Here is a 14,370-nt window from a genome sequence, read left to right as displayed (position 1 = left end):
TGGGGAGCAGTCACGCAAGGAAGAAATTTTCAGGGACTGTGGTCAAGCCAGGAGGCTTGTCTACACATCAACGTGCTGGAATTAAGGGCCATATACAACGGCCTACGACAAGCGGAGACTCTTCTTCGCGGCCTACCTGTTCTGATTCAATCGGACAACGTCACAGCAGTAGCTCATGTAAACCGCCAAGGCGGGACAAGGAGCAGAGTGGCAATGGCGGAAGCCACCAGGATTCTTCGCTGGGCGGAAAATCGCGTAAGCGCGCTGTCAGCAGTCTTCATTCCGGGAGTGGACAACTGGGAAGCAGACTTCCTCAGCAGACACAATCTCCATCCAGGAGAGTGGGGTCTTCATCAAGAAAATTTTGCAGAGATAACAAGTCGTTGGGGGCTTCCTCAAATAGACATGATGGCGTCACGCCTCAACAAGAAACTTCGAAGGTATTGTTCCAGGCAGGGGACCCTCAGGCTGTAGCGGTTGACACCCTGGGTGTTTCCGTTGGTCTATGTATTCCCTCCTCTTCTACTCATCTCAAAAACACTGAGAATCATAAGACGAAAAAGAGTCCAGACAATACTCATTGTTCCGGATTGGCCTCGAAGGGCCTGGTATTCAGATCTTCAGGAAATGCTCACAGAAGATCCGTGGCCTCTTCCTCCCAGGGAGGACCTGTTGCAGCAGGGGCCCTGCATGTTCCAAGACTTACCGCGGTTACGTTTGACTGCATGACGGTTGAACGCCAAATCTTAGCTAGGAAAGGTATTCCGGGGGAAGTCATCCCTACTCTGATAAAAGCTAGGAAGGAGGTGACGGTGAAACATTATCACTGTATCTGGAGGAAATATGTATCTTGGTGTGAAACCAAGAATGCTCCTACGGAAGATTCCCACCTGGGCTGTTTTCTCCACTTTCTGCAGACAGGAGTGGATATGGGCCTAAAGTTAGGCTCCATTAAGGTGCAGATTTCGGCCCTGTCAATATTCTTTCAGAAGGAATTGGCTTCTCTCCCAGAAGTCCAGACTTTTGTAAAGGGAGTGCTGCACATCCAGCCTCCTTTTGTGCCCCCAGTGGCACCATGGGACCTTAACGTGGTGTTACAGTTCCTTAAGTCACACTGGTTTGAACCTCTTCAAACAGTTGAGTTAAAATTTCTCACTTGGAAAGTGGTCATGTTGTTAGCCTTGGCATCTGTGAGGCGGGTGTCCGAATTGGCGGCTTTGTCTCACAAAAGCCCCTATCTGATTTTCCATGTGGATAGAGCAGAGTTGAGGACTCGTCCTAAATTTCTGCCTAAGGTGGTTTCATCGTTTCATATGAACCAACCTATTGTGGTGCCTGTGGCTACGGGTGACTTGGAGGATTCCAAGTCTCTTGATGTAGTCAGGGCCTTAAAAGTTTATGTAGCCAGGACGGCTCGGGTTAGGAAAACAGAGGCACTGTTTGTCCTGTATGCAGCCAACAAGGTTGGTGCTCCTTTTTCTAAGCAGACTATTGCCTGCTGGATCTGTAACACAATTCAGTAGGCTCATTCTACGGCTGGATTGCCGTTACCTGATTCGGTAAAGGCCCATTCCACTAGGAAGGTGGGTTCTTCTTGGGCGGCTGCCCGAGGGTTCTCGGCATTACAACTTTGCCGAGCAGCTACTTGATCGGGTTCAAACACTTTTGCTAAATTCTATAAGTTTTATATCTTGGCTGATGAGGACCTCATGTTTGCTCAATCGGTGCTGCAGAGTCATCCGCACTCTCCCGCCATGGTCCTTACGGAGTCCCCAGCATCCTCTAGGACGTAAGAGAAAATAAGATTTTAAACCTACCTGTAAATCTTTTTCTCCTAGTCCGTAGAGGATGCTGGGGACTCCGTAAGGACCATGGGGTATAGACTGGCTCCGCAGGAGACATGGGCACTCTAAATACTTTAGATGGGTGTGCACTGGCAAGGTTTAAAATCTTATTTTTTTCCATCAGCGGTGTCTCTGTGTGGGAATTTTACTAGATTACGTGGATCTGCAGATATATAGGTTGTTACTCTTGCAGTATGCATTGACTAGGCTCCAGTGTACTTTCCTACATTAGGCTAGTGCAGTGATGGGGAGCCTTTGGCACTGCAACTGTGTTGAACTACACATCCCAGCATGCCCTGCTACAGGTTTGCTATTTGGTCATGCTAAAACTGTAGCAGAGCATGTTGGTATGTGTAGTTCAACAACAGCTGGCGTGCCAAAGGTTCCCCATCACTGGCCTAGTGCAACACAAAATGTAACTACTGTAGAATATTGTTTTTTTAACATTGACGAACGATATCGAACCACCGATCATCGGGACCTCACGGCTTTGTTTTTCCCCTGCACGGCTTTGTTTCTCTAACGTCCTAGAGGATGCTGGGACTCCGTAAGGACCATGGGGATAGACGGGCTCCGCAGGAGACATGGGCACTTTAAGAAAGACTTTAGATCTGGTGTGCACTGGCTCCTCCCTCTATGCCCCTCCTCCAGTTTGATACTGTGCCCAGATAAGATGGGTGCACTTCAGGGAGCTCTCCTGAGCTTCTTGACAAAGTATATTTGTTAGGTTTTTTATTTTCAGGGAGCCTGCTGGCAACAGACTCCCTGCATCGAGGGCCTGAGGGGAGAGAAGCAGACCTACTTCTGTGAGTTTCAAGGCTCTGCTTCTTAGGCTACTGGACACCATTAGCTCCAGAGGAAGTCAGAACACAGGTCTCACCCTGGAGTTCGTCCCGGAGCCGCGCCGCCGTCGTCCTCACAGAGCCGGAAGATAGAAGCCGGGTGAGTATGAGAAGAAAAAGAAGACTTCAGAGGCGGCAGAAGACTTCATGATCTTCACTGAGGTATCGCACAGCAGTGCAGCTGTGCGCCATTGCTCCCGCACACCTCACACACGGCAGTCACTGTAAGGGTGAACGGCGCAGGGGGGGCACCCTGGGCAGCAATATAAACCTCATTTCTGTCAAAAGAGATATATATATACAGCTAGGCACTGTATATATAAAGAGCCCCCGCCAGTTTTTATTATATTTAAGCGGGACAGAAGCCCGCCGCCAAGGGAGCGGGGCTTCTTCCTCAGCGCCATTTTCTCCACAGCACAGCTGAGAGTAAGCTCCCCGGACTCTCCCCTGCTTATCCACGGTGAAAGAGGGTTTCAGAGAAGAGGGGGGGGGGCACATAATTGGCAGCAAATAATAGTATTACAGCGCTACTGGGTAAACACATTGTGTGTTTTTCCTGGGGTATTAGCGCTGGGTGTGTGTGCTGGCATACTCTCTCTCTCTGTCTCTCCAAAGGGCCTTGTGGGGGAACTGTCTTCAGATAAGAGGATTCCCTGAGTGTGTGGTGTGTCGGTACGTTTGTGTCGACATGTCTGAGGTAAAAGGCTCTTCTAAGGAGGAGATGGAGCAAATGTGTGTGTGGTGTCTCCGTCGACAACGCCGACACCTGACTGGATATGTGGAATTAAGTGCTGAGGTAAATTTATTGCACAACAGATTAGAGAACAGACAGGGAATCTACCCATGTCTGTCCCTATGTCGCAGGGACCTTCAGAGTCTCAAAACGCCCACTATCCAAAATAATAGACACTGATACCGACACGGAGTCTGACTCCAGTGTTGACTACGATGATTCAAAGTTACAGCCAAAACTGGCAGAAAAGTATTCAATATATGATTATTGTAATAAAAGATGTTTTGCATATCACTGATGACCCATCTGTCCCTGACACGAGGGTACACATGTTTAAGGGGAAGAAAGCTGAGAACATTTCCCCCCTCTCATGAACCAAATGAATTGTGTGAAAAAGAGCGGGAATCTCCAGACAAGAAACTGCAGTTTCCCAAAAGAATTCTCATGACGTATCCTTTCCCTGCTAGATCCAGGATACGATGGGAATCCTCCCCTAGGATGGACAAGGCGTTGACACGTTTACCCAAAAGGTAGCGCTGACATACCAAGATACAGCTACCCTCAGGGATCCTGCAGATAGCATGCAGAAAAGTACTTTGAAGTCCATTTACACACATTCTGGTACACTACTCAGACCGGCGATTGTGTCGACAGGGGTTTATAGCGCTGTAGCAGCGTGGACAGATACCTTATCAGCGGAGATTGAAACCCTAGATAAGGATACCATGTTATTGACCCTAGGATATATAAAAGATGCTGTCTTATATATAAGACATGCTCAAAGAGACATTGGTCTACTGGGTTCTAGAGTCAACGCTATGTCGATTTCTGCTAGACGTGTCCTGTGGAACATGCAATGGACAGGTGATGCCGACTAAAAGAGGCATATGGAGGTTTTACCTTACAAGGGTGAGGAATTGTGTGGAGAAGGGCTCTCGGACCTGGTCTCCACAGCTATAGCTGGTAAATCTGATCTTTTGCCTTATATTCCCTCACAGCCTAAGAAAGCACGACATTATCAAACGCAGTCCTTTCGGTCGCAGAAAAACAAAGTACGAGGTGCGTCCTTTCTTACCAGAGGTAAGGGCGCAGGGCACAGCTAGTTCCCAGGAACAGAAGTCCTCCCCGGCCTCTACTAAATCCACCGCATGACGCTGGGGCTCCGCTAAGGGAGTCCGCCCCAGTGGGAGCACGTTTTCGACTCTAGAGCACATCTGAGTTCACTCACAGGTGGATCCCTGGGCAATAGAAATTGTTTCTCAGGGTTACAAGCTGAAATTCGAAGAGGTGCCTCCTCGCCGGTTTTCCTTATCGGTCCTACCGGCTTCTCCCCCAGAAAGGGAGATAATATTAAATACAATTCACATATTGTATCTCCAACAGGTGGTGCTCAAGTTTCCCCTTCAACAAGGAAGGGGATATTACTCAACCTTGGCTGTAGTCCCGAAATCGGACGGTTCGGTCAGACCTATTTTAAAATTAAAATCTCTGAACATATACTTGACAAGGTTCAAATTCAAGGTGGAATCGCTCAGAGCGATCATCGCCAGCCTGGAAGGGGGGGATTTTATGGTGTATCTAGACATAAAGGCTGCATACCTTCATGTTCCCATTTATCCACCCCATCAGGCGTACCTGAGAATTACGGTACAGTATTGTCATTACCAATATCGGGGTAATTGGCGGAAATGATGGTGCTCCTACGCAAGCAAGGAGTCACAATTATCCCATACTTGGACGATCTCCTAATAAGGGCGAGATCAAAAGAGCAGTTGTTGAACAGCGTGTCACTTTCGCTGGATTCTCAATATCCCGAAGTCACAATTGGTTCCTATGACTCGTCTGTCCTTCTTGGGTATGATTCTGAATACGGACCAGAAATGGGTTTAACTTCCGATAGAGAAGGCCCAGGAACTAATGACTCTGGTAAAAAACCTATTAAAGCAAAAACAGGTGTCAGTGCATCACTGCACTCTGGTCCTGGGAAAGATGGTGGCATCTTACGGGGCCATTCCCTTCAGCAGGTTCCATGCGAAGACTTTCCAATGGGATCTACGGAACAAGTGGTCCGGATCACATCTACAGATGCATCAGTTAATCACCCTGTCCCCTAGGGCCAGGGTGTCTCTCCTATGGTGGCTGCAGAGTGCTCACCGTCTGCAGTGTCGTAGGTTCGCCATCCAGGACTGGATTCTGGTAGCCACGGACGCGAGCCTCCGAGGTGGGGGAGCAGTCACACAGGGAAGAAACTTCAAGGTCTTTGGGTCAAGTCAAAAAACTTGTATTCAAATCAACATCCTGGAGCTGAGGGCCATATACAACACCCTTCGGCAAGCGGAAACATTGCTTCGCGACCTACCGGTTCTGATCCAGTCAGACAACATCACCGCAGTGGCTCATGTAAACCGCCAAGGCGCCACAAAGAGCAGAGTGGAAATGGCAGAAGCCACCAGGATTCTCCGCTGGGCGGAAAATCATGTAAGCGCACTGTCAGCAGTGTTCATTCCAGGAGTGGACAATTGGGAAGCAAACTTCCTCAGCAGACACGACCTGCATCCAGGAGAGTGGGGACTTCATCAGGAAGTCTTCGCACAGATTGCAAGTCGGTGGGGATTGCCCCAAATAGACATGATGGCGTCCCGTCTCAACAAAAAGCTACAAAGGTATTGCGCCAGGTCAAGAGATCCTCAAGCGGTAGCTGTGGACGCCCTAGTGACACAGTGGGTGTTCCAGTCGGTCTATGCATTTCCTCCTCCTTCCTCTCATACCCAAGGTGTTGAGAATAATAAGAAAAAGAGGAGTGAGAACAATACTCATTGTTCCGGATTAGCCACGAAGGACCTGGAATCCGGATCTGCAGGAAATGCTCACAGAAGATCCGTGGCCTCTTCCTCTAAGACTGTTCCGGTATGAATGGTCGACCATGTTATGGTCGACAGTCATTAGGTCGACCACTATTGGTCGACATTGACATGGTTGACACATGAAAATGGTCGACACATGAAAGGTTGACACATGAAAAGGTCGACATGAGTTTAACTTTTTTTGGTGTCGTTTTTTGCGTAAAGTGACTGGGAACCCCAATTAGTGCACCGCGTCCCCTCGCATGGTGCCTTCGCTCCGCTACCGCTTCGCTCAGCACAGATTACCGTTCCAATCGTAGTCCACTTGGATCGTAAAGTATGGAAAAGTTCCCCAAAAGAAAAAAGTTATAAAACTCATGTCGACCTTTTCATGTCGACCTTTCATGTGTCGACCATGTGTCCATGTCGACCATGTCAATGTCGACCAATAGTGGTCGACCTAATGACTGTCGACCATAACATGGTCGACCATGTGAACGGATACCCTCTAAGACAGGACCTGTTGCAACAGGGTCCCTGTCTGTTCCAAGACTTACCGCGGCTGCGTTTGACGGCATGGAGGTTGAACGCCGGATCCTAGCGGAAAAAGGTATTCCGAATGAGGTCATTCCTACGCTAATAAAGGCTAGGAAGGACGTGACGTCTAAACATTATCACCGAATATGGCGAAAATATATTTCTTGGTGTGAGGCCAGGAATGCTCCTACGGAAGAATTCCATCTAGGCCGTTTTCTTCACTTCCTACAAACTGGAGTGAATTTGGGCCTAAAATTAGGCTCCATTAAAGTTCAGATTTCGGCCTTATCCATTTTCTTGCAAAAGGAATTGGCCTCTCTGCCTGAAGTACAGACTTTGTGAAGGGAGTACTGCATATTCAGCCTCCTTTTGTACCTCCGGTGGCGCCTTAGGACCTTAACGTGGTGTTAAGTTTTCTTAAGTCACATTGGTTTGAATCACTTAAAACAGTGGAGTTGAAATATCTCACTTGGAAGGTGGTCATGTTGTTAGCCTTGGCTTTGGCTAGGCGAGTTCCGGAATTAGCGGCTTTATCACATAAAAGCCCCTATCTGGTTTTCCATATGGATAGAGCGGAATTGCGGACCCGTACTCAATTCCTACCTAAGGTGGTCTCATCCTTTCATATGAACCAACCTATTGTCGTGCCTGTGGCTACACGTGACATGGAGGATTCAGAGTCCCTTGATGTGGTCAGGGCTTTGAAGATTTACGTTGCCAGAACTGCTAGGATCAGGAAAACAAAAGCACTGTTTGTCCTGTATGCAGCCAACAAGGTTGGCGACCCTGCTTCAAAGCAGACTATTGCTCGCTGGATCTGTAACACGATTCAGCAGGCGCATTCTACGGCAGGATTGCCGTTACCAAAATCGGTTAAGGCCCATTCCACTAGAAAGGTGGACTCGTCTTGGGCGGCTGCCCGAGGGGTCTCGGCACTACAGCTGTGCCGAGCTGCTACTTGGTCGGGGTCAAACACCTTTGCAAATTCTATAAGTTTGATACCCTGGCTGAGGAGGACCTCCTGTTTGCTCAATCGGTGCTGCAGAGTCATTCGCACTCTCCCGCCCGTTTGGGAGCTTTGGTATAATCCCCATGGTCCTTACGGAGTCCACAGCATCCTCTAGGACGTTAGAGAAAATAAGATTTTAAACCTACCGGTAAATCTTTTTCTCGTAGTCCGTAGGGATGCTGGGCGCCCGTCCCAAGTGCGGACTACTTCTGCAAGACTTGTATATAGTTATTGCTTAAATAAGGGTTATGTTATAGTCTCATCGGTCTTGGACTGATGCTATGTCGTTTTCATACTGTTAACTGGATAGTATATCACAAGTTATACGGTGTGATTGGTGTGGCTGGTATGAATCTTGCCCTTGGATTAACAAAAATCCTTTCCTCGTACTGTCCGTTTCCTCTGGGCACAGTTTCTCTAACTGAGGTCTGGAGGAGGGGCATAGAGGGAGGAGCCAGTGCACACCAGATCTAAAGTCTTTCTTAAAGTGCCCATGTCTCCTGCGGAGCCCGTCTATCCCCATGGTCCTTACGGAGTCCCACCATCCTCTACGGACTACGAGAAAAAGATTTACCGGTAGGTTTAAAATCTTATTTTTTCCCCTGCCTCTGCTCCTTTCTACAGCCGATGGGTGTATACAGGGAAGCTGAGAGCGGTTTCATTTTGTTTTGCCTGTTGCTGCTGATCTCTGCAAATAGCAGTATTAAGTGTACAGTTGCGCATAAAACTATAAAACAAATAATCACTCTGAAGTGCAAGTCTCAAATAAGGGAGATGTTTCTTTAGAAGGCTGGACCGCACCCACAAAACGGCGGCCAAGCGCCGCCGTTCCGCCCCCTCCCGTCCATCGATCGCCTCTGCCTGTCAATCAGGCACATGAGATCGCGGCCTTCGTCCGTCTGGCATGCACCGGCGCACTACGGCTCATGTGCAGTAGGGACCCGTACGCTCTGCTGCGCTAAAAAGCAGCGAGCGAACGGGTCAAAATGACCCCCATTGGTGGAACTGCTGCTACCTTTTGGAAATCTCCAGTCACTGCCAAATCAGTGTTTTTCTATGTTTTGGGTTGGTGCTCCTTCATCTGGCAATGTGAGAGCTCTTCCATAATGGCCCAATGTTGCAATCTGTTGGGACTCTGCTTTCCCCATACTAGCTACAGAATTTTCCACTCAGATTGTCTTAAGTTCTTTCTCTGTTTTAAAGCTGATGATGATGCCCTATAACTGGGTAGAACTCTACTCAAGAGATATGGCTCTCTGGATTTTTAATGTGCATGTGAATGTTTCTTCTCTTTCCAGTTTAGAAAATCTCCGACTTCTCATAGTCGCATCGCTAAGTCACTTGGTCTGTGCAAACCAGCCCGGGGGTCTTCATTACCTTGTGTGCAAAGGGCACCTGATCAGACATTAGGATCCATGAGACAGGACATTGGAGCTGCCACGCTGTCTGTGTTTGGAAATGCATACGATCTAGATCCCTTTGACAGGTAAACTCCTTACTCAGTGTTGCACTGATGGCTCACAGGCTACAGTGTTTGGCAAAGGTGCTCAAACAAAAGCTTTACCTGTTCTTTGGTTGAATTTATACGGTAGTGTGTCAGTAAACCAGAAACAAACCGTTTTGCGTTTTAGAGAACCTAGGGGATTTTTCAGGTTTGTTAGCACACCAAAAAAAGCACACTAATCAGCAAACCATCTTGCACTGCAGATGGGGCAGATATAACACGTGCATTGAGAGTTAGACTTGGGTGGGTTATATTTCTGTGCAGGGTAAATCGAGTCTGCTTTATTTTTACACTGCAATTTAGATTTCAGTTTTAACACAACCCACCCAAATCTAACACTCTCTGCACATGTTACATCTGTCCCACCTGCAGTGCAAAATGGTTTTGTCCAATTGCTTTCTGTTTTGGTTTTCTAACAGACCTAAATAGTGCCCTTATTTAACAGTGGGATGTTCAGTGCGGTCTTGTGTACCTTTGATCTCGTGTGTGTTCATTTAGTTTTGCATGACTTACCAAGGTAGGCTTCAACGTAGTAAAATGTGTACAGTGGTAAATTGAACACTCTGGGGTATATTCAATTAAGGTCTGATCCATTCAGACATCCATTTGTCAGAATGGATCCGACAAGGGCTATTCAAGGCCCATCTCAATTCGACTTTAATAAGTCGAATTGAGATGAGGGACTGGAGAGCGGGGAGAGCCGCTGGCAGACGGGGGATAGCAGCGCTGCAGGGGGATGTGGCACAGCCGCCAGACCTCACTGCAGCGTCCACCTGTCTCCAGCAAGCGGGACCTCACTTGTTTGAGCCGTGTGGATGCTGCCCTGTGCTGTAGCGCTGCTGTCCCCTGTCTGCCCGCGGCTCCCCCCCCCTCCCAATCTCCTCTCAGGTCCCTCATCTCAGTTTGACTTTTTTTAAGTCGAACTGAGATGGTCGGAAACGGGGCCAAACCTGACGAATCTGGCCCCGTTTCCCTCAGAAGTACGCAAATCATCAGCTGTACCGCCAATTCACGTACTATTCGTCAAGTCGAATTCCCCGACTTCTCGAATAAAAATGCTCAGGACTGAATAGGTCGGAACCCCTTCTGACCTGAAAAAGTAGAAAACTGGCGTCTTTTCTCTAACGTCCTAAGTGGATGCTGGGGACTCCGTCAGGACCATGGGGAATAGCGGCTCCGCAGGAGACAGGGCACAAAAATAAAGCTTAAGGATTAGGTGGTGTACTGGCTCCTCCCCCTATGACCCTCCTCCAAGCCTCAGTTAGGTTTTTGTGCCCGTCCGAGCAGGGTGCAATCTAGGTGGCTCTCTTAAAGAGCTGCTTAGAAAAAGTTTTTTAGGTTTTTTATTTTCAGTGAGTCCTGCTGGCAACAGGCTCACTGCATCGAGGGACTTAGGGGAGAGAATTTTCAACTCACCTGCGTGCAGGATGGATTGGATTCTTAGGCTACTGGACACCATTAGCTCCAGAGGGAGTCGGAACACAGGTCTCACCCTGGGGTTCGTCCCGGAGCCGCGCCGCCGACCCCCCTTACAGATGCTGAAGATTGAAGGTCCGGAAACAGGCGGCAGAAGGCTCTTCAGTCTTCATGAAGGTAGCGCACAGCACTGCAGCTGTGCGCCATTGTTGTCACACACTTCACACCAAGCGGTCACGGAGGGTGCAGGGCGCTGCTGGGGGTGCCCTGGGCAGCAATATTTTAATACCTGATGGCAAAAGAATACATCACATATAGCCATTAAGGCTATATGTATGTATTTAACCCATGCCAGTTATCTAAAACTACGGGAGGAAAGCCCGCCGAAATAGGGGGCGGGGCTTATTCTCCTCAGCACACAGCGCCATTTTCCTGCTCAGCTCCGCTGTGAGGAAGGCTCCCAGGACTCTCCCCTGCACTGCACTACAGAAACAGGGTAAAACAGAGAGGGGGGGCAATTTTTGGCGATATATTGGATATATTTAAGCTGCTATAAGGAACAACACTTATATAAGGTTGTTCCCATATATATTATAGCGCTTGGGTGTGTGCTGGCAAACTCTCCCTCTGTCTCCCCAAAGGGCTAGTGGGGTCCTGTCTTCGATAAGAGCATTCCCTGTGTGTCTGGTGTGTGTCGACATGTATGAGGACGATGTTGGCGTGGAGGCAGAGCAATTGCCGATAATGGTGATGTCACCCCCCAGGGAGTCGACACCGGAATGGATGGCTTTGTTTATGGAATTACGTGATAATGTCAGCACATTACAAAAATCAGTTGACGACATGAGACGGCCGGCAAACCAGTTAGTACCTGCCCAGGCGTCTCAGACACCGTCAGGGGCTGTAAAACGCCCTTTACCTCAGTCGGTCGACACAGACCCAGACACAGACACTGAATCTAGTGTTGACGGTGATGAAACAAACGTATTTTCAAGTAGGGCCACACGTTATATGATCACGGCAATGAAGGAGGCTTTGCATATCTCTGATACTGCAAGTACCACAAAAAGGGGTATTATGTGGGGGGTGAAAAAACTACCTGTAGTTTTTCCTGAATCAGAGGAATTAAATGATGTATGTGATGAAGCGTGGGTTAACCCAGATAGAAAAATGCTAATTTCAAAAAAGTTATTAGCATTATACCCTTTCCCGCCAGAGGTTAGGGCGCGCTGGGAAACACCCCCTAGGGTGGATAAGGCGCTCACACGCTTATCAAAACAAGTGGCGTTACCGTCTCCTGATACGGCCGCCCTCAGGGATCCAGCGGATAGGAGACTGGAAACTACCCTAAAAAGTATATACACACATACTGGTGTTATACTGCGACCAGCCATCGCCTCAGCCTGGATGTGCAGTGCTGGGGTCGTCTGGTTGGATTCCCTGACTGAAAATATTGATACCCTGGATAGGGACAGTATTTTATTGACTATAGAGCAATTAAAGGATGCTTTCCTTTATATGCGAGATGCGCAGAGAGATATTTGCACTCTGGCATCGAGAGTAAATGCGATGTCCATATCTGCCAGAAGGAGTTTATGGACGCGACAGTGGTCAGGTGATGCGGATTCCAAACGACATATGGAAGTATTGCCGTATAAAGGGGAGGAATTATTTGGCGTCGGTCTATCGGATCTGGTGGCCACGGCAACTGCCGGAAAATCCACTTTTTTACCTCAGACCCCCTCCCAACAGAAAAAGACACCGTCTTTTCAGCCGCAGTCCTTTCGGTCCTATAAGAACAAGCGGACAAAAGGACAGTCATATCTGCCTCGGGGCAGAGGAAGGGGTAAGAGAGGGCAGCAAGCAGCCCCTGCCCAGGAACAGAAGCCCTCCCAGGGTTCTGCAAAGCCCTCAGCATGACGCTGGGGCCTTACAAGCGGACTCAGGAGCGGTGGGGGGTCGACTCAAGAATTTCAGCGCACAGTGGGCTTGCTCACAGGTGGACCCCTGGATTCTGCAGGTAGTATCTCAGGGTTACAGGTTGGAATTCGAGAAGTCTCCCCCTCACCGGTTCCTAAAGTCTGCTTTGCCAACGTCTCCCTCAGACAGGGCGACGGTATTGGAAGCCATTCACAAGCTGTTTTCTCAGCAGGTGATAGTCAAGGTACCCCTCCTACAACAGGGAAAGGGGTATTACTCCACCCTATTTGTGGTACCGAAGCCGGACGGCTCGGTAAGACCTATTCTAAATCTGAAATCTTTGAACCTGTACATACAAAAATTCAAGTTCAAGATGGAGTCACTCAGAGCAGTGATAGCGAATCTGGAAGAAGGGGACTTTATGGTGTCCCTGGACATAAAGGATGCTTACCTGCATGTCCCAATTTGCCCTTCACATCAAGGGTACCTCAGGTTCGTGGTGCAAAACTGTCATTATCAGTTTCAGACGCTGCCGTTTGGATTGTCCATGGCACCTCGGGTCTTTACCAAGGTAATGGCCGAAATGATGATCCTTCTACGAAGAAGAGGCGTATTAATTATCCCTTACTTGGACGATCTCCTGATAAGGGCAAAGTCCAGAGAACAGCTGGAAGACGGAGTAGCACTAACCCAACTAGTGCTGCAACAACACGGGTGGATTCTGAATTTTCCAAAATCTCAGTTGACCCCGACGACACGTCTGCTGTTCCTGGGAATGATTCTGGACACGGTTCAGAAAAAGGTGTTTCTTCCGGAGGAGAAAGCCAGGGAGTTATCCGAACTTGTCAGGAACCTCCTAAAACCAGGGACAGTGTCTGTGCATCAATGCACAAGAGTCCTGGGAAAGATGGTGGCTTCTTACGAAGCGATTCCATTCGGCAGATTCCACGCACAAACTTTTCAGTGGGATCTGCTGGACAAATGGTCCGGATCGCATCTGCAGATGCATCAGCGGATAACCTTATCGCCACGGACAAGGGTGTCTCTTCTGTGGTGGTTGCAGAGTGCTCATCTGTTAGAGGGCCGCAGATTCGGCATACAGGACTGGGTCCTGGTGACCACGGATGCCAGTCTGAGAGGCTGGGGAGCGGTCACACAGGGAAGAAACTTCCAGGGAGTATGGTCAAGCCTGGAGATGTCTCTTCACATAAATATACTGGAGCTAAGAGCGATTTACAATGCTCTAAGTCTGGCAAAACCCCTGCTTCAGGGTCAGCCGGTGTTGATCCAGTCGGACAACATCACGGCAGTCGCCCACGTAAACAGACAGGGCGGCACAAGAAGCAGGACAGCAATGGCAGAAGCTGCACGGATTCTTCGCTGGGCGGAAGATCATGTGATAGCACTGTCAGCAGTATTCATTCCGGGAGTGGACAACTGGGAAGCAGACTTCCTCAGCAGACACGATCTACACCCGGGAGAGTGGGGACTTCATCCAGAAGTCTTCCACATGATTGTGAACCGTTGGGAAAAACCAATGGTGGATATGATGGCGTCCCGCCTCAACAAAAAACTGGACAGGTATTGCGCCAGGTCAAGAGATCCTCAGGCAATAGCTGTGGACGCTCTGGTAACACCGTGGGTGTTCCAGTCAGTGTATGTGTTCCCTCCTCTGCCTCTCATACCAAAAGTACTGAGAATTATACGGCAAAAGGGAGTAAG

At 48.8% G+C, this 14,370-nt stretch overlaps 1 protein-coding gene across 2 annotated transcripts in view; it reads left to right on the top strand.

Annotated features, from left to right (window-relative positions):
- Window positions 1-14,370, top strand: part of PHRF1 (PHD and ring finger domains 1) — a 302,294-nt gene that overhangs the window by 97,030 nt on the left and 190,894 nt on the right. For both annotated transcript variants that reach the window (XM_063944791.1, XM_063944792.1), the window contains one exon: window positions 9,107-9,294. In XM_063944791.1, coding sequence (XP_063800861.1) covers window positions 9,107-9,294 — 188 coding nt within the window. The remainder of the gene's footprint in view (window positions 1-9,106; window positions 9,295-14,370) is intronic.

This window comes from Pseudophryne corroboree, chromosome 11, assembly GCF_028390025.1.
Source record: "Pseudophryne corroboree isolate aPseCor3 chromosome 11, aPseCor3.hap2, whole genome shotgun sequence".
Taxonomy (NCBI): Eukaryota; Metazoa; Chordata; class Amphibia; order Anura; family Myobatrachidae; genus Pseudophryne; species Pseudophryne corroboree.
The sequence above is the reverse complement of the archived record's forward strand: the minus strand, read 5'-3'. Positions and strand labels throughout refer to the sequence as shown.